This window comes from Micropterus dolomieu, linkage group LG14 (assembly GCF_021292245.1).
Source record: "Micropterus dolomieu isolate WLL.071019.BEF.003 ecotype Adirondacks linkage group LG14, ASM2129224v1, whole genome shotgun sequence".
Taxonomy (NCBI): Eukaryota; Metazoa; Chordata; class Actinopteri; order Centrarchiformes; family Centrarchidae; genus Micropterus; species Micropterus dolomieu.
The window spans coordinates 20,895,821-20,917,126 of NC_060163.1; the positions used below are offsets into that span (position 1 = coordinate 20,895,821).

Genomic DNA, 21,306 nt, shown 5'->3' on the forward strand with positions numbered 1-21,306 from the left:
ACGGATCAAATACTGAACGAATAACATGTAAGATAAATTAATCATAAAAAAGTGTGTCTGGGTCAACAAATATCCTAAAAATCAGGGAATCATATGGACATGGCTTTTACTAGAACATCTAGTCTAATATTCCTCTAGCTCAATGATATGAACATTTCTCACTTCATTTCCAGTCATCTCAAACTGCCAGAGAGCTCTTCCGGCAACTTCTGGATCTGTGCCAAAACTCTGAGTTTTCTCAATGTGCTATTTGGCTGCTCCATCATTGGACAGCGGAGTTTGACCATTACTGTAGGCTAGGATAAAACAAATAAAGAAGCTAAGCGGGAATCCATTGAGTAATCACCCTAGTAACCGTTATGAGCTACAGAGAGGAAGCTGGAAACAGACTGATAAGACAGGATATTCTATGTGGTTTGAAGAACCTCATGCCAACCTCATGTACAGCGGCTTTGTGGTTGTATGTGACTGTCTCCTGATCCTTGCTCACATGAAAAATCAAGTCAGTCAACATTATAGTCCCTGAACATTCTGCACATAACTGTGTCTCCAACCAGGGAGTTGTGATAAGCCAGATAAGCCAAATTGCTAACAAAAGTTCAGAGGTCAACCATAAAGACTGGAACATACAGTACAGTGTATAGAAGACTGAGGTCTTGTGGATCATTGGTGTGATTGAGTGGAATTCTGGAACAATCTATAACATCGTCCAATTCTTCTATTTCTAGATAAAAAGACAATGGGGTGGAGAAAAGAGCGACACAGAGCTCAAGATACAGTACTGCAGTCTTTCCTGCTGAATCATAGTGGGGTGAGGATGACTTAGAGATATGCCCTTTAGTCTGACTTAAAGCCACATTTATTAAATGTAAATCTGGAATCAAGGGAAGAAGCACAGTTCCTATGAGAAAAAAACAGCCTTAGTTCAACACAGCACACAGCTAAATAAAGAGACGGTGGTGTTTTTTTATCCATAGAATTAGCAAATTTTCTTAGATGGTGACCTCACTGTCATGCTTATATTCAAGCCACATCTTTCACCATTTACAAATTGAATGACACATGGACATGTGTGAATTGTGACCATATGATTTTAGATATTTCTGATGACATGGGCATATTAGAGTCTTCAAGGCTACTCTTTAATGCCTGAGTTTGCTTAATAGCTTAATTTCAAATAGAGCTATTTAATTATCCCACAAAAACCGAGATTTTAGGGTTAGAATTAGAATTAGGTAACTTACTCATAGTGTGCAACCTTTCACTTTTCCACTGGCTACACTTAATTATTATCTTGTTAATTTGAGCTTTCATTTGATCCTGACCCACAGACGAGGCCTTCTGTACTCACATCACAGTGTATTTTAAAGGGACAGGGCTCGTTTTACCCCTTTGTTGTCATCACTCTGTGTCTAGTCTGATTAAAGTGTGATGACAAGACAGTTGTGAGTAGCTTAAAATGTATTGACACACATTAAAAACAGACTGTATTAACCTCCAATCTCTTTCAGCCTGTCCCCAATGTGCGTGCCCTTCTTTGTGTTCCTAATAGCCCCGTCCAACATCCCTTTTCAGATTGTCTGTACAGCTTTTACTCGTAACCACTCATATGCTTATTATTGCTAGTATTTGCTATGACTATAATTGTAGTGACTGGCATCATGTGATTTCTCGCTCATGCTAAAGAAGTACTGTATGTAAGAGTTTGTTTGAATCTGCCAAGCCGGGCCTGTAAACAGTTTGGTGCACCGGGGCCAGAGGACTCCACTGTGAGTTGAGAGAGGGGCAGTCCAACTCTGCAAAGCCGCAGTAGGAGGGGAGCTATTAAACTACTGCAACTCAGTTGACCAACAGACAGTGGCACTTCACATGCTGATGACAGGACACAAGGACTGACTCACCTTTGACCGACACCTGCCACTCAAAGCAGAAGGCCTGTTCGCAAGCGGTGAAATGGTAATGCAAATAGGCCTTCCCTCTGACCTCTAAGGAGCATGAGCTGGAGCCACTGTCTCAAAGTCAAGCTGAAAAATATCTGCTGTGAGTTTGAGCCATTTATTCATCACAGTTAATGGATTTGGGACTGAGTCAAGGTAAATGAAATTGCACACAATGTAATCAAGTAAAAGAATGCAGCCTGTCACATTGTTTTAATGTCAACATAAATGGAATCTAATTGCGTCAGGGACAAGGTCCCATCGTTGGTGATGTCCTTTTGCTACATCACCATCTATAATGCCACTTTATTTTAGAGATAGAATAGGAATTCTTTTGGCAGATATCCCTTATGATGGCCGCATCTGTTTTAACACTCTTCTCTGTGTTGGTATGTGGATGGAGTTACTGCAACTCAATCACGTCTACTCTCCAGATTCATGAGCTCTGGCTCTGAGTCCTATCTACGGTTTTGGTATGCACTCTCACTGTCTGCCGTGCTAACGTGAGGATAAGTTGTACCATTTTAACGATGGAGGTGAAATGTTAGACGCTCTTCCAGATGTAACATAATTCAGTATCGCGGTCTGAATGTTTGTTATGTAGCTCTCCCCAGAGAGTTTGGCTTCAGTGCCGGCCTCACAAACACAGTAAACGTAACACTCCCATGTCCACTCAGCCCACTGATTGTCTTTTACAAACATTGACATATAAGGGATGGGAATAGGGAGCGCCTGCACAGCTACTCCACAGTTTTAACAAGAGTTCTCCTCTACAAGTCACTGTAAGCCTTTACTGTTAACCAGTTCTCTGCTCATATGATCAGAGTTCAGGCCTGATGATTCAGTGAACACCAGAGTAACAAACTAAATTAAATACACAACGCAAATCACCTACAGAGCAATCACAGCAAGAGGTGCCATGCAGCTCAGGCAAAAATGTCACATACTTTGATTACTGAACAGCCACAAAGCTCTCACTCAGAGCAGCACTTCGTGGCTGTGATCTGGTCTAATAATTGTCCCTTCTCTCGTGTGTGGGCATAAACACAGCAGAATGGCCTCTGTTATCATATGAGTGTGAGAAACACATACAGAGGCATCCAGGAAGTGTGTGCTAAGTGGTGAAGAATAGAGTGTGGATATTGACAGGGGTTATCTGAGGTCAGGCAGATCGTAAGCTGAAAGAAGAAAGTGCGTGTTATATAATATGCTGTCCATTGAGGAGGCCCATATTTTGGTTTGAAATAAATATTTGACATTTTGCTGAATTGAAGGAGTGTAGGTTTATTGACTCATGAACACAGTACATTCAGTGTTATCGGAAAACCATAAAGGTCATACTGTATTTGGAAATGATGCGTGTAGAATCAGTCCAACAATCTGCTTCATCAAAATTGTCAATCTTGTTAATCTCTTAACTAACTGTCCAGAAGAAGATCCAGAGGGAGAGATAATAAAGTCACTTCACACACAATGTTTACAGTTTTGACCACTCCCTATAATCCCTATATATATTTCCTGGAATTCCATTTATTGCAGCGCCATATTTATAGGAGTATCCTCAGTGCATATGTTTATGTACACATTAGCAACAGGGAACGCCATCTCACTCCCACTGGTAATGAGTCATGTCAGACAGAGGAGAGCCCCAGATGCTATCTCTCACTGGTGGTGTGCTGGGCATACCCATCCACACTTACACACATACTGTGAGTCACGAGGCAGACTACATGAGCATGAGGGGGAAAAAGACCCACATTACAACAATTTGTTTGCGTTTCTGATTGCCAAGGCAATGAGAAGCTGAGTTTACAGGGAAACATCCCATTTTGGAAAAAACTCCAAAATACCTTACTCATACTCTACTGTACTATAGACACAAACGTTATCAAATTCAGGAAAGGCCTGAAAAAGACATATTGCTTGGCTAAAACTTCTACCAAAAAGCTGAGACAATCTATAACATAATCAAATCATACATAATAAAGGTTTAAATTAAGCTGTGTAAACACGTGTGCAATCCATTGCCAAGCTTGTCCAACATTTCACTCAAATATTTTCCTATTTAATTTATCAAAACGACAAAATAAAAAAAATCTATGTTGGATATACCTCTGTTATATGTAAATTCTATATTAACTGAGCAAGCAGCATCATCCAAATGGATTTCCAAAGTACAGCGCTATGTAATTTGGTAATAACAGCAATAAAAGCTGAAAACAGCTTCAGACAGAAGGGGAAAAACCATCGAAAGCAGATAGCTGCTTTTAGTTACCACGACAGCCAAACACTGTTCAGTCAGGTCACTACACACACTACCGAAAGTTAGTAACTAAGGCAACCCATGCGCTATTACGCATGGGGCATCTATATTGGGAATCCAGGCTGTGGAACAGAGAGTCGCTCCATGACGCAGCGACGCACGCAGGGCGTTGCTCTTCCATAATGAGACACTTTATAACAGAACGTCAGCCCTGGCATCAATCTAGTCTGAGAGCCACTTTTAGCACTGAGGGACTACCGCTGTTGGACTCGTTTTGGAAAACTTGATTTTGCTTCTTGCAAGCCTGAACCTTATTTTGTGGAATTACAAGCTCCCCGCTCTAAGTAAGTGGACTTTGGTCTCTTCTAAACTTGCCTATTCAGCTGCAACAGAGTCTGTCCTGGCGGATTAAAGACGGAAACACGCTTTTCCCTGCAAAACCCGCGCCCCTTTGACTGCACAGACTGAGGGCTGAGCTGTCATCGCAAAAACCCTGTCAATAAGCTTTATTTGGTCGCTATAAGAAATTATTATATCCGATATATACATATAAATTATATGCAATTTTAATTTGCGATTTCTTTTGATTCGTTCTTAGATTGTTTTTAAATATCATGTAGATTACAGATCAACTGTCATTACTCAAATAGACACAAGCAGGCAATTTAAAACAATTTTAAAAGTACAGAATGACGAGCAAAAATTAGTAAAATTTGAAAAGAGACTTTTCAAAAGGCTTTTCAGGACCATTTGGCTTTGTTTGAGTAAATAGCCTAAAAAAGAGATGGAGTCCTTTAGATCAGCTTCCAACTTGCTGTTGAACCTAAATCAAAGGCGCCTGAAACCTGTTTCCCCACATGTAGAATATAATGACTATCTCTTAAATGCGCTGTTATTATTGTTAACGTACCCTGCATCTGACAGGAGACTGTTCCAAAAGAGTTTTCTGCAGCGACACACCCATGTCCCACCAATCTGATACACACACACACACACACACACACACACACACACACGTACTGACAGAGAGCGTCTCCTCTTCTCATTACTGTCCAGATCGTCTGAAAAGATGCTGCTCCTACTACTGGGAATCATCCTCCTGCACATCGCTGGTCTGGTTCTCTTGTTTGTGTCAACAATAGTCAGCGTAAGTAAAACTGTCATTATGTTTTGGGGGTTTTTTTGGCTTTGTTCAGATGCCAATTTAAGGATTAAATTGTAGATAAAAATTGACTAAACCCCACAATTGAAGCTTACAGGCATCTAATGTATGTTTTCTCTCTATAATTTCAATTAAACCTGATTACTAAAGACTTCATAATTGTGTCTTAGGAATTTAAATGTGCCAATGAAAGTTTTTTCCTGATCCATTTGGTGCTGCTCTTCACACATTACTGAACAGATTGTATGTTGTTGACACCAGGTATGGACATCAGGTGAAACTAGCACCTCAGACCTCTGGATAAACTGCTCTACTGCCAATGGAGGATACCACTGTGAACCAGCATCATCTGGAGGTCAGACTGCAGACCACTTAACTATATAGCATTAATACAACTTCAACAACTTATTTAATATGTATTTTCAACACACCAGCTAGTGCCGGACATTTAATGCTCTGCTGTTAAACTGTGATACATTATGGATTTCTTCCCTGATAAGTGTTTTGGGCAAAATGTTCTCAACTAAAAAGCCTGATAGAAGTGAAACAAGTTTAAACCATCCACCTTGATATTATTGGGGGACTTAATCTTTGGAAAATTACTTGCTGTAATCCAACATTTACCATGTTGATGATGTGGGTGTGTCACGGCTCCTCTGGGACTCTGGTGCCATCTAGGGCAGAGAATGTGGCAGTGTCGTTTTGAAGCGCTAGCTGATAGGCTGCCGCCGTATAAATAGTCGTGGTGTGATGTCCATATTCAGGTTTCGTGTTGGGAGTCCATAGTGACAGGAGTTAGAGAGTTGTGGATCAGGGTGGGGCAGCAGAGGGTATTTAAAGTTTTAGATCTATGTGTGTGTGTCTGCCTGCCTGTGTTTGAAAGCAGGGAGACCTTGGGCTACCTCATGCAGAACATAGCATGCTGATGGTGGGTCACGCCCAGTGTCAGATCATAGTGTCCAGTGATAGTCTGCAGGGATCATTAGGACAATTTAAGACAGCAGCTGCAGGTTTAGGGATTTATTTAGACAGTCAGCCACCTCCACATGTTTGAATTAGATAAGATAAAGAGGAGTATGGATATGTAGATTCCACAATTTTTGAAGACCCCTTCCTAATAACATTTCCATTGTCAGGAAATTAATGATTTAGCAACCAGTAAATGTAAGATTACTGTTGAGTAGCTGAATGTTTTGCTACTAAATGTGCCGTCACAGTGGTGCAGAAGGTGCTGGCTGAAGCGGAGTGATGTCATTTGTCTAGAATGAGCTGTGCTCAGCCTGTGTGTGTTTTGTCAGGGCAGCAGCGCCTGTATACTCTGCCAGGTAGTTTGATGGTGCAGCCAGTTTGTTTGACTTGCTTTCATTAGTCTACTGACGCACAGTGTTTATTTAAGAAGGCGTGCATGCTAGGGTCTGTGCTTTGGCTTAGGGAGATGGAAGATAGTGGTCTACTCTCACGTGGGGGCCAAGCCAGCATTCAATAGGGCATTTTGAAGCTTTGCTGAGCAGTCAAGTTCCTTCTGAAGTGAGTCATAATCATGGTCATGATAGTTATTTTTGGGACATTTCTGGAACTTCTGAGTTTCCCCTTTTTATTGCCTAAGTTACAAAAATATTGCCTGCATTTAATTTTGATGACGCCCAAGTGAGCAATATCTCATGTCACAGTTATCACATGCTGAGCTTCAGTTAAACATCACATCCTGACAGCCAGGAAAATTACTTCATAGAATTTACTCGCTCTAAAATTAGCTTTTTAGGAAGAATGTCTTCTTCTCCAACTCAAGGCCTACAATGCATAAACATTGTGAAGTAAATACTACATCCGTTTTATTTCTGTTGTGCACTAGCACAGTGGGGTGTAGAGCCTCAGTACAGAAGGCAGAAAGACACCAAAGATCAGCAGTTATTTTCCTGTTTGGTCTTCAGTAGAAGCTGTACATTTATGCATTGGAAATACCACAATCATAAACCACAGCATTCATGTAAATATTTAAATGTGAGTCATACTTGCTTATCAGTGATATTCTGAGCCCTGAACCCCGCCTCATGCTAGGAAATGCCCCATGTCACAGTTTCCTACTACTAGTCAGTGAAGGAAGGAAGGAGGACAACATCTGTTTATCAGAAAGCAGTGAGGTATTGTCTGTATTTATAGGTGAGCACTATTCATAGGAGAGGGATGGAACATTTTACCCATTTCTCAACGTTATCACACAGTATTATGTAACATCTGTAAACAGGATCATTATAGTGGATTCTAATTGCGGCTCTGGTGCAGTATTGTGCTGGCGGCATTTTGTGGATGGAGATTTACCGTGTGTCATGTTTCCTCCCATATATCATGAACCAATGATCATTAAGACATACTGTGGCGCTGTCATTGTAGGCAACCTGACTCCAAAATGGCAAACCTGTGCAATCATTCAAGATACTGTTTCCCTTCAAATCTATAACAGAGATATTTCAGTGTTTCTACAGGAAAACTGTATAATTCTCTGTAAATGTCTACAGACAAAATACGATACGGGGCTATGAAGTGTTTTTATTTTAGCCTCCAGTGTTGTGTTGTGGTTAGTCAAAGTCGTAACATCACACAAAGTAAGCTGACTTACTTAATTAATCATCCTTTTCGTTCACAAGTATGAAAAGTAATAATTTATGCATCATGCCCTTTCCACAGTGTTATAAGTGCTCCCCATTAAACTGCTACATTCCTTTGATTTACATAATGCAACAGAATCAACAAACCACAGATAGCTGAGAATGCTGAAAGAAACACGTCAGAGATTTGAATGTCAGAGTTTGGCAGTGGCATGGATACAGATGGAGTCATGATAAAAGTCCACTTTTATAGACTTATCTGAAATATTTGCTAATACTAGGATAGGGCAGAAGCATATGAGTGGACTGGGATGTCACAAAAACACGACAGTAACAGCAGGTACAGCGAGAGAGTTGGATAGGCATAGAGAAAGGGAGAGTGTGCTCTTTGGAAACCTGAGAAGCTAAGGACGCGGCATGGATAACCCTCAGACAAGAAATAGACCATATTTGGAAATCCTGGGATTTCTGGCATGGTGGCACGATTGAAGCACAGACACAAAAACACAACCAGACACGCCGATGGATAGCACAGATAGATGGTCTTCCCTGTCAATACAGTTGTCTAATGAGTTAATGTGTTCGAGCAGCCTGGCCTTGGAGGACTAGCAGTAACAATCAATGCGGTACATTTAGTCAGTTGTCCAGCTGCAAGGAGCGTGCAGAGCTTTTAGGAACAAGATACCTAGGTTTAATTGTTATGGATCCATTACACATTCCCAGAAATAAAAATGGCCAGGGCTAGCTCATTATGTTCTCTTTGAGGGGTTGCTTAAATTCAGCAGAGACAAGACCAGTGAAAGTACATTTGTTTTTTCATTTGTCTCCACTTACCTTTTTATACAATCAGCAAGTCAATGTTATATATAAATTATGCATTGGATAATGATGATAATACAAGTTTAATAATTATAATGAACCATCTTGTTTTCAAGGTAGTCCTAAAAAAATAATGATGATTGTGGGTCTGTTACTAACAACACTCTTTTTCTTCTCCCTCCTCCCCCTACAGTGTGGATTCAAGCGGTCCAGGCTCTCATGATTCTATCCATCATCTTCAGCTGCCTGTCTCTCTTCCTCTTCTTCTGCCAGCTCTTCACTTTGCAGAAGGGTGGACGCTTCTTCCTCACTGGAACCTTCCAGATCCTTGCCAGTGAGTTCAATCCCCCTTGACACTCCCTCACAAATCCATCGACAACACAACTGAGATCACATTAACAATAGATAAATCAAATAGACAATACTCTGGTATATTTTTGACTAGTATCAACACAAAACAAGTAAAAATTATATTGGATCCAGTATCCACTAGTTTAGGAGTGCATTTTCATCCGTCTGTAGTTTTTCGTTGATCAGATTTTCCCTCTCCTAGTTACATCTTCAAATTGCTTGTTTTCTTGTAGACTCCAAAACCCAAAGGCATTCAATTGAAAATCGTATAAAACAGAGAAAGGCAGCTAAACCTCAAGTTATTTCCTTGACATACAATCACTTGCTAGTCAGCTTAAGACTAATGTTTTCAGCACAACTCTGATGTGCTCAATTAGTTCAGTAACACATGAGCTGTCTAAAAATACACTGCTCACAAAAATCCAACACAGACAAACCAATAGCAGATGCTCACACTTCATCTTCTGTTGCAGATAATCAAATTAAGAGAGTCTGAGCCTGTTACTAATGGTTTAATGCTCAGCTTGTCTATTGTACTTCATGCCCTTTGGCCAGAGAGCAGCTCTACTGCCAGTCCATTGTGGGCTCTCTTGGCAGCCCTTTCCAACATCCCAGGTATGCTCTCTGTACTGTGCCAGCGCATTGCCTGGAACCCAGGTGCCCACTCAGCCAAACAGGAATGACACTGGGCATGCTGCCAGCAGCGCAAGTTAAAATGTCAGGAAGGCTGGCAGTGCGGGGGTCTGAAAGCAGATTATGCCATGTCGGACCATGGAGGTGGGCGGAGCAGGAGAGGCTTGCAAAGGCTGGATTGCGGTTCAATAAGCATGAAACACAGTGATGTAATGAGGAAGCCTGTCTTCTGGGAAACACTGACCTGCTCGACATGGTTCAGCCCAGGCCACAAGAGCACAATACTGCAGAGAAACATGATCTGATGATTGAACAAGATGATGGCAGCATTATTCAATGCTCACTTTTTCCTCCCTGCAGGTTTGTTTGTGATGAGCGGAGCCATCATCTACACAGTGATGAGTCCGGATTGGGTGCCGGAGACAGTCTTCTTCGGCTACTCCTACATCCTGGCGTGGGTGGCCTTCCCTTTGGCGCTGATCAGCGGACTCATCTATGTCATCTTGAGGAAGCGAGAATGAGCCATCACTCCATCCCAGTGTTCCCAGTAACCCCCTGTCCAAATGCAAGTGTCATCAGTGCTCCTCTGAAGTTTAAGTTCTGATGCCTGAGTACCAATGGCCACTGGAGCCACCGGCCAATACATCCAGATCACAGCAAGGGGGGGTAATACCAAACATCAACATGTAAACCAACACAAAAACAACCAATACTGTCTCAGTTAAAAGATGTATATAGTATCTATGGTTTAAAACCTATTTATAACACTTTTTACATATATGTACATAGTTTTGTGTTGCTCTGTCAACAGATGAGCTTTGTTTCAGCTGATTAAGTGCCTTGTTTGTTTGTTTGTAATGAAGAAATAATTAGATGCTATTTTGTTGTGTATGTATGTATTTTTGTTGCCTTTTTCTGTTTTGCTAATTGCCAAAGAATTAGTAAAAAAGTTTCTTGAAGTATATTAACCAAACTGCATGTATAGAAATAGAAAGGTTAGATGAAGAAGATTTTTTGGATGGGCTTGCTTCACAAAAAGAGTGGTAACATCCATGGACGTAGCATAGCCATGAAATATAGATTTGGTCTTTTTCTAATTGTGAATTTGCAAGTTTCAGTGTTTTTAATTTCAGAATTTTTCTATTTCTTATTTTCAACAAAAGATGGTGCTATGTATTTATCATTCCTATTACTGAAAGCAACAGAGTTACTTTGTTAATGTTTAGAGTCAAACATCTTGCCATGAATTTAAGTGAGAATCAGACAGAGGTACACTTGTACATACAGTGCCTGACTGCTTCTATAGGGAACACAGCCTATTTCACATTGCAGTGTCAGATTTTTTTCATCAGCTACTGTAAAACAAAATAATAATAATTGAGTTTGGGGTGGTGTATCAAGTCACTTGGAATGTCAGTATTATTCTGTGAGCTTGTGAGGAGTTGGATCACAGTGAAATTACTTTATATAAGCTTTATATTCGGTCTGTTTGCTTTACTTTTCCCTCATTCTGATGTTTGTGTTCACCTGGTGTGTATGGCCGATAAAGTCTCAAGAAGCCAAATTGCCTATTTAGTAGAATACCATAAAACAAATTAAAACAATGGGGCATAATAGCCTAAGAAAATAAATATACATCTAACGTTATTAGAAACAATTGTCACAGAGTTGAAGCCATATAAGAAAATACCAGATTGTAGGAAAAACATATTTAATATTAACTCTATATGTGAGGAAAAGGACAGAGAGGTTTGCAGTGATGATTCAAACGTCTGTTTCACATACTTGAAGTTTTACATGCTGCAGTCTCTGCCCACTGGCGCCTAGATGGTTTTTTCTTCTACTATATAAAACACTGTTTATATGTTGTGCATAACAGATGTTGATGTTGATGTTGCTCTAGCCTAAAACATTCACTTACTCAATAAAACTACTCTCACATTATCTAATACTGTGTATTCCACTGATACAAGGGACTGGATTCATGCTAACACTTAATGCATGTTGAGCTAGAAACTACATAAAGCAGAATTTCAAGTAATTTCCTAGGCTGGTTATGCTGTCTGCCTGTAAACTCTGAAACACACTGCTGTGCTCTACCTTACAGTGATCATTCTCCGGTGGATTAAATAAGCTGCCTTGTGCATGTGGTTGCAAATACTGTGACTTGTGTTGCACACACTGGGGCAAAGGCACGGCAGGTTGCACCCAATGCCAGTTATTCAAAACATGCAGCTAGTGTTTCAGTGTCAACATTGTCACTCATAGCATCAGAAATTAGAGGACTTGGACGTGTCTTGTACACTGTAAGCAAGGGTCTGTCCTCCAACTGACATCTCCTGTGAGATACTGTAGCCTTCCAAAATAGAGCTATGTTGTGGTGGATTAAAGTATTTAATTCTGAGCTTACACTACGTAGTCTGCTGTAGTTTTTCACATGATGTTCATTATTGGGTTCAGTTAGAAGAGATTGCCTCTAATGACAACTGCCCTTTCATTTTGTGTAAAACGACAATAAGTTCAATTGTCCATGCCATGTTTACACCTAAACTTCCAAATGCTCTTGATACTACCAAAGCTATTTGAGTTTAATCATTAAAGGATGTTTCTTACCACCACGATGGAGCTTGTTGTGTCTTTCTATAACACTACACATGTTTACAGCATATCCACTCCATTTTTGGAGAGGCAAAACCTTCTTGTGTCAATGAGAATCAGCTGTCACACAACCTGTGCTCACAGATTATGGCTCGTGGTTTTGATGATATCTATTCCTTTAAAAGACAATAGTCAGTCCACAACCAGCACTTCTGCACTGAGCTGATGAGTGGCATCTAAATCTCCAGCAATGAAAGAGTACTCTCAGAAGGAGGATTCTTATTGCAGGCCTGAGAGGTCACAGCCTCCCACTGCCTCCCCCCCAACATACCAGCACAGGGTGAAATGGGGACACTGCATTGTGGTCTGTGTGTAGTTTCGAGAGTCTGAGAAAATCTCTGTCATTGTTATTCCTGATGGAACCATTTCTGTATTTTTCTGGGTATATGCCTATATTTCCATCCATAAAATCTTTACATACTTTTAGGTTTGACAGGTAGTTTAACATGTCCTGTCCATGTACCACCATCTGGTGGGTGTTTTTAGTAACAGCAAAAAAAGAATCATATATATGGCTAAATTAGCAAACACTGCCTCTATGTGGTAACATATCAGCACTACAGTTAATCTACCATCTACTGTGATATTCCGGAGGAAGTGAGGAAATCCTCAATGTGTCTCTTGGATTTAGCAGATCATTTTTTCTTATTAAAATGTGTTAAATCTCATTAATTTATTTATGACCATTAAGCCTAGTCTAGAACTCAGCTTCTTCATGAGGGTGGATACCCTCTGTTATTAGTATGCATGCATGTGATAGAGAGAGGTAATTTCTCTTACTTGTCTACTCTCTATTACCCTTCAGTCAATCTAATGAATGCTCTTCCTCCAGAGCCATTATAAAGGCCTTTACGGCATAACATATCATTAGAGGAAAAGGCAGAAGACAAAGGAGTCTTCTACATTTTATAAATGATTTGATAAATTCCGACAAAAAACGATGAGATTTCTATGTTAAAAAATAAAATATGCAAGAATATATAATGAGATATAAAATAATATATTATATAATATATTATATTATTTATTATATTTATATTATAAATATAAAATGAGGAATATAGTGGGTCAAACTGTTTGTACAAAAACATCTTGTCGTCCTGTTTTTAACCTTGTTCATCAGATTTAGCAATGCTCTGCTTCCCTTACAAACAATTAAAAAGATTCAGATCTGGAAAATGGGATGATAGACAGCCTACACCTGCCGGCCACTGAGCAGCACAAGGGGATCAGTCTAGACCAGGTTAGTTGACAATGAATAAAATAAAATAATGAGAGGAAAATCAAACATAGTGTTTTTGTGAGCCTCCATAGCCTCAATGCTATTAGCATATATATTGTACAAGGTTTGGGAACAGGAGGGATGATGGCCATTATTCCATTCGATGTTTTGATATGGTGGAGAAGAGATAACTTTCATACTCATCTAACTATTCAGTGATCCCTCATGCCCTACATAAAAGTCTGCGTTCGATTATGTTTCTCCGCTCATTTATTCAGGATTTCCTTTAATTTGTCAACCATCTCCATCTAGCTTATTTAACAAAATGCTGATTTTACTTAGACTGCTTAAATGGAACTGATGTATTCTGAATATATACCCAATATTAGTGACATAAATATAGAAAAACTAACTCGGAAAAAACATACGAGCAGGGTTCTCTCTCTGATAGGGTTACCCGATCTGACCCCAAAATGTCCATCTGTATGCCGCCTTCACCTGTTCTTTACAATCTGAACATGTCTAAACTGAGTGACCCTTCACATGCACACAAACACAATGACTACAAAAGTCTGGTGGGACAAAGCAGACAGACACCAGACATATTCATCACGTCATCCTAAACCAACACCAGACTGGAAAGAATTGTCCAGTCACTGTCACATTAACTATAGTGATGATGACAGATCAACATTCTGTCAAAGCTTGCCATTTGATTTAACCACCTCCTGGTTTGTGGCAGTTCAACGAACTCCTGCCTTCAGACATTCTTTTAACAAGCAGTAATTTTGCACACAATTTGTCGATTGTTACATGAGTAAAAATACTGATAGATTTACTTAAAAGAAGAAAGCAAAAAATCTGGGCATTGTGTCTATCAAGTATTGACTGATACGCATTATTATCTTTGTGCTTAATAGGTGTCTGGGGGTTTCACACATCATTGCTTTGCCATCATGGGGTCAAAGGCAAGGTTTTAAAACAATCACTTTTCCCATTAATACCTTAAAAACCCCCTCTGTCTCGTCCTATCCCATCCAATGTCACTATCGCCTCCTGCACCCGTTTTTTTTTTTTTTTACCTCGACCCTACTGAGAGATAATATTTTCTAATTTCTTGAACACAATGAGGGGGATACAAACAGAAGGTCCACCTTAATCTATCACAGCTCCTTCAAGGGGGTGTAGGGGTGCACAGTGACAGGCACAAAATCGCAGAGTCGGTGGGGAGGAGGGCAACAGAAGCAATTAAGGCTCATGAAATGCAAATGGTACTTTAAATAAGGGGTTGGGGAGGAGGGCTAGGTCTCTCCTACTCTTGCTGCCATCTGCTTGCTATCACCACCAGTGGAAGAACCTCTGGGTCTTGGTAATTTGTAGCTTTAATAATTTTCTCCCTTAGCTAGAGAAGAAAGAAGGAGATGGGGCTGAAGGGGGCAGCTGGCTAAGATTAGATTTAGATCAGTTGGTCAGATCACATGGCGATCTGACTTTACTACTACTTTAGCATGGGCATAAACACACTTGCATGTTTACACGCAAGCTTGCATACACATGTGCAGGCATACACACTCTTCCACTCTTGCTTCAACCCCTACACAATATTTGCCTATGCGCCATCAAACTTGACCCTGATCCAAGGTGTACTTCTACCCGTGGGTCCATAAATCCCTGAGGATGTCTGGAGGTTAGTTAGGAACATGATCCTTGGCCGTTGGGGGCTGAGCCATAACCCCAAGAGCAGATTCAGCACCTAAGTTTCCCCGGAGCACTGTTTGAAGGGGTCAAAGTGGACACACTGTGTTTTTTTTGTCTTTTTCCCTTATGACACAGCCATTCAATTGTCATGTGGAACAGACGGACCTTGTTGAAATTACAGATTTAACACTTTCTAATACCCACCGTACGGACCCATTCCCAAGGCCAAGACTGGGTCAAGGTCATCACGACACATACCTGACCCATGACCCTGTGGACGTCCATCATGCTCAGGAAATAAAGCAAAGATTGGCAGTTGATGTAGTCAAGGACTACATCAACTTCAGCTTCTGCCATACATCAAAGTCACTCCCAACAACATGCACTAACACTGAGGGCCTAATCATTTTATTGACACTGAAAGAGTAGAGAAGATGAAGCAGTGCGCTGAAACTGAAACAATCAGATGAACTGCAATGGCTTTGTGGTTTATTTAGAGCAGGCAGTGGTGTGGAAATGTGTCTTTCAGTCTTTGAATATGGTTGGACGATGACTTAAACATCAGTGAATGCACCTTTAACAGCTGGGGAACATCAGTGAACAATATGACGGCCAACAAAAAAGCTCCTTCTCTAGCCTCATGAAACCAAAGTGGCACATGTAACACTTTCATTGATGGGAAAGTCAAGCTTCACACATATTTGAATCAGGGGAATTTCTTAACAGTGCAATGATTTTTATGTTAAAAGTCCTTGGACAGTCAATCCACCAAATATGTATCATAAATGACTAGAGGTCATGAATGACCAGTATGATGGCCACATGCCACACAAGACAGTTGAAGCACGTACTGCACTGGATTTTCATTTCAACGCAACCAGGTCTGAAAGGGGTGCAACAGGAATCTGTCAGCTCAAATGGAGCAAAAAACACAGGCAATGTGCCATTGTAATTTTACCATTTAATACTCACACCACAAGGTACACATACATTTTTGCAACATTTCTCCTGGAGTAGACAAAAAGAACAGCCAGAAAGCTTGAGGGCTAGCAGATAGTCACCCTTAAGCAGAGTAAACAAAGCTGTTTTCAATCTCTGCAGACACACACACAAACATAGACAACTCTCATGAGGTCCAGTAGAGCTTCAGACGGGTCAGATGGACGGCAGTAAAAGCTCTCTGAACGGTGTCGATGAAGCCTCATAAATTCCCCAGGAAATAACAGGGCCTCTTATGAGAATGGAATACTGAGCAACCAAGTTATTTGGAGCTGTGCTGCATTTAAGACTTTGACAGCCCCATTCATTGGGGGGTACTTTATATATCCATTCCACTCTACTATAGCATTCACACACAAACAAGACACTAAGTGTTTGTACACACATATGTACACACAGTCATGCAGCAATGATTGAAAGATATGGGCAACAACATCAAGTAACCGCAACATCAGACTTTACATCTGAGTGCAGCATGTTCTCTGCCTATCATTGAGGGCAACAGGCTCTAAATCAACCAGAAAAAACAGGAGCAGACATCTATGAGCCAAAGATAAAACTGCTGGCACAATTTTGAGATGACAAAGAATTAGATGATCAAATTCCTCTCAGTGGGATATGCATGGACCAGCAATGCCACACACGCCTCTAACACAGCAAAGTTCAGCTGTGTGAAGTGCTCTGCACCATCAAACCTAGTAAGCTTGGAGACACTGGAGACTGTGCAGTGCCTCATCATTCAGCTTCCCTCATACTTGTTAGTACTGTAGCAACCTCTATAGGCGTTCTGTCTTTCCTGTACTAACATTAACTGAATACAATAATCTCAGAGAAAAAGCCTTATAAATAAAATTCTATCAAATTTAATTAAGTGTATGTAATTACATTAGGTATCCTGCTTTTGAACAAAAAAAATTCAGTGCCAAGCATGAGCTTTGCTGCCGCTATCTGGACAGTGTGCGCAAGAGCACAAGATGTCTTTTTTCTTTTGCAGTGAAGGGTATCATCCCAAACAAAGTATGTCCTCGAACTCCAAAAGGACACTGTGAGATGAATACCCAAATGATTTATTTACAGCTCTGAAAGGCGCATACACAACTCCTAATTATGATATCATTCTCCTTTTGAATAACTGAGCTGAACCAAACAAGCGTCTAAAAAAGATATGTCTTTTGTCCTTAGAAACATAGAGATTCTGACCAAAAGGCTAATGAAACTGTGATTAGTAAACCTAATTAGTCAACTACTGTCGCAGCTTGTGCATGTCCTGAAATCACCATTCATGTACATAGAATAGAGACAGGGTGATTAGTAGCACAAAGCAAATGCTGTAATCTTCTCTCAGTAGAGTGTCTGCCATGGCCCATAAGGAGATAGCAGGCACGGCTGATAGGAAGGGGACTGTCGAGCTGGTAAGTGCCCATGTAGTGGGGAAAGCTGTGGAATCCCAGAACAAAGGAGCAGGGCTCAGGGAAGATAAGGCAGGACACAGTGGCATGAATATCCACCGTGAAGGCCATCCTGCATTATGCATGCATGGCAAGAGAACAAAGAGAAAACATATAGAATATTATATGTACAGGACATTCCACCCCCAAGTCCATTCCAACATAGTTTCCGTTCATCATTTCAGATGAGCATCATACATTTTATGATGTTATATTACCACCATGAAGAAAGTGATATGTTTCTTGCAGTAGCAAAGACACAATTAAGCACAGTTTACAGTGAACTATTATCCTCTTGCAAGGTGAACAGCTCAGAAAATGCTTCTAGTAATAGAATGACGATAGACATTTTTCAGTGTTTAATGTTTTATTTAATTGATTAATTGTTGAGCCATTGAAATGTTTGAATGTGAACAAATAAGAAGACCTGCCAACAAAGTGGCCTTCATTTGAAAACCATTAGGTGGTAGATGGTCACTGCATTGTTCAAATGTAAACCTCCACATAGTACAATTCAAAAATTATCATAGAGGCTTCATCAGATAACATTTAAATTATGTTTTCCTGTTTTAATCACAAAACATATATTAAAAGGCAATATAAATTAGATATAGGTTTAGGACATACGATCACAACATTATACAGTCTGCGTAGTGGAGTATAGGTTCAATAACTGTAATGTTATTAGTGGTAAAAGACCTCGAACATTTATCAAAAAGACATGTTGATGGGCTACTGTCAGATATATGTCTGCATATATATGTGTGTGAGAAGTCGTAATGGTTCTGCACAGGACTGTTGGTTTGTGTAGCCCCCTGTTGGCCTGACCTCAGAACCTGCATAAAACCCCTCACCCTTCCATAGAAACAGTGTTACACTTGCAGCTCAGCGCTGTAAATCACACTCATAGACACACACACACACACAAACACGAATGTGTCTGGATAATGTTCACACTGCCACCACTCACACAGGCTTTGCCGTAGCCCATGCAGCATTGAGAATTTTAAGGACACACACACACACACACACACACACACACACACACACACACACACACACACACACCATTCAGCCCCTTTATGCTTTCTTGCTTTCACCTTCTATTTCTCCCCCTCACAATCAAAGGCCATATGGCAAACATATTCCTACGGTTCATTGGCTTTTATGGCTGTTGTTTAAAGAATGGGCCGTGGTTTGGTTAAGGGGTGTTCCGGGGGCCAGTTTGAAGGGCAAAATAATATAGTCTACCCTCAGTCCATTAGAGAGCCTTTATTTCTATTAGTCCAGTCACTAGGCACTCTGGGGCCATTGAAACAACCCTGGTTAATTAGGAAAGAAAAACATAAGCACATAAAGTGTCTTAAATAAAGCAAAGTAGATCATATACTTCTGAAGTTTTCTTCAGCACCTCTGCACTCCCTGGGCATCAGTCCATTTGTGTGTCATTTGAACACTTCACTGGAGCTAATTGTGCTTCACTGGGAGATTCTGCAGTCATAGCAAATGGATGGCCAAACAAAAAGTGATTACATTCTGCTTAAAGTGTCTTAATCATACATGAAAGTGACTTTGCGCTTCTCTGTAGTGCTCGCATTACTGCAATTTACTTTACATCAAAAGTTAATGGTCCACAATATTTAGCGAGACTGCCCAAGACAGCAAAGGGCCACCAAAGTTAAAACACACTTGAGGTGTTAACATGAGGATATATGCAGCAATGTTTTCCTTTACTGGCAGGGAGCAATAATTTAGCAACATTTAGACACACTAACTTGCCACTTAATGCTTTCCACTGATCCAGAACAGAACCTCTGGTGACAACCCTCAGACTAACGTGTCAACTTTCTCAAAAACGAGCTGCCACAACATTAGAGGGAAAACTAAACACAATAATAAGGAAATCAATCTTCAAGGCATTTCATGCCTATTTGGCTCATTCTGCAAGGTAGAGTTTAGAGTTTACCCACTCTCCTTTCTTTCCATAGTGGCTTTTTACAGCATGCTGTAAGTCACTTGGACAGAGTCCTGCACCCCACTGTTGACCTGCATCTGGACAGCATCTGGGGTCACCGATGTCACCCTGACAAGTGGTAAACCATCTGGAAACTTCCTCCTTCACTTTGAGGAGGGGTGATGAAGGGGACTGCTACAATGGAGGAATGAAAGATGGGGGTGATTTGAAAAGGAAGATATAAAACTGACGAATAGGGCAGAAAGTCATTAGCTGAGAAAAAGTATGTTTTGGAGAACTGATTTTAACGATTTCTATGATTATCATACAGCATATTCAGCAGTATGGGAGATTAAATACTCTCTCACTCGCACTCTTCACTAAGCACTTTAAAATTGAGAGCCCCTCCATTGAGAAATATAATACTGTAATAGTCTATTAAGTACTTTTAGAAAATGGAAATGAGTATACGTTAATAGTTACCATTCCCTAGGGGTAACCATTCCAAAAACATCATATCCTCCTCTTGGATTTCTGCGATTTTGTCTGTCTCTCAGCTGAAATGGACCAGTTGAAAGAGTCTTTCTGTATTCAGATATGCAAACAGCTCCTGGTGAAGGGTAAAGGAGTCAAGAGAAACATTCCACACCAAATAGAAAACAAGTGTCCTTGAAGGAACATGATATTGTCTTTGCTAACGAGCGTGGTGCACAACGTAAAAGAAAAAAATGGGATAACATCGCACGGACAAAAGAAGGAGAGCAGTGAAGACGGTGCTCAGTGCCACAGACTACTTGAAACACTTGAAAGACTTCTCTGTGGAGCCCTGGGGTGGACTCGGCACTCAGGATGAAGGATCCTGCTACAGGAAGTAAACAAGGCTCTGTGAAAACAGAGTGAAATGTTTAAGACTCAGAGGATGGATTAAGTGATAAAAGGGGATGTTACCAAGGCAAAAAGTGGGTGTTAATCAAGTGATGAGTAAGTTTGGCTGTGTGATGTGAGGGAGGATGGGATAGTGAAGGACAGGCAGGGATGTGAAAGTTTAAGGAGTGATAACTCATAACAGATTATGGAGTCGTTAGTCACAGGTGCAAGCTGCAGGATGCACCGGGATGTTGTGTCCAAAGCTGATTGCACCATGGGGGTTGCAGTTACTGAGGACTATTGTTCCATGGCTGCTGTATCTCCCAGTCTTGTAATTAAAGAAATCATTAGGATCCAAACAGACAAAAAGATGGCATTAGACAGAAAATATTATCTCATTGCTCAGTGTCAGTGAGGAAAATTACATCAAGAATTAGAAAATTGAAGCAGATAAAAAGCAATACATTAGACTTTTTTAACCTTGGATTTAATAGTATGATTGTCTCAAACAGGGACATCACTGATGAGTATGCAAACACAGCGAGAAAAGGTCCACGGTTACAGGATTACAGGCACATTAAAGGCTATAGCTTTCTGGGAATTCACTGCTTATAGGAAAGCTGTCATTCTCAGGAAAGTACACAGAGGCAGGAAATCCAAGTGGTACCATAAGTGATGAAGTGCTTGTC

The 21,306-nt window shown here is 40.5% G+C and overlaps 1 protein-coding gene across 1 annotated transcript; it reads left to right on the forward strand.

The window, feature by feature from the left end:
* Positions 1–4,409: 4,409 nt before the first annotated feature.
* On the forward strand, positions 4,410–12,392 carry pmp22b (peripheral myelin protein 22b). Its single transcript, XM_046069595.1, has 5 exons — positions 4,410–4,544; positions 5,257–5,347; positions 5,624–5,717; positions 8,981–9,121; positions 10,132–12,392. The coding sequence occupies exons 2-5, from the start codon at positions 5,270–5,272 to the stop codon at positions 10,290–10,292; spliced, it is 474 nt and encodes a 157-aa protein (XP_045925551.1). The 5' UTR covers positions 4,410–4,544; positions 5,257–5,269; the 3' UTR covers positions 10,293–12,392.
* Positions 12,393–21,306: the final 8,914 nt, after the last annotated feature.

Excerpts from the sequence above, each read along its gene's own strand:
- pmp22b (XM_046069595.1), top strand. The coding sequence starts at position 5,270 with ATGCTGCTCCTACTACTGGGAATCATCCTCCTGCACATCGCTGGTCTG. Across the intron at positions 5,718-8,980 it reads TGAACCAGCATCATCTGGAG|TGTGGATTCAAGCGGTCCAG; the intron begins GTCAGACTGCAG and ends CTCCCCCTACAG. Across the intron at positions 9,122-10,131 it reads AACCTTCCAGATCCTTGCCA|GTTTGTTTGTGATGAGCGGA; the intron begins GTGAGTTCAATC and ends TCCTCCCTGCAG.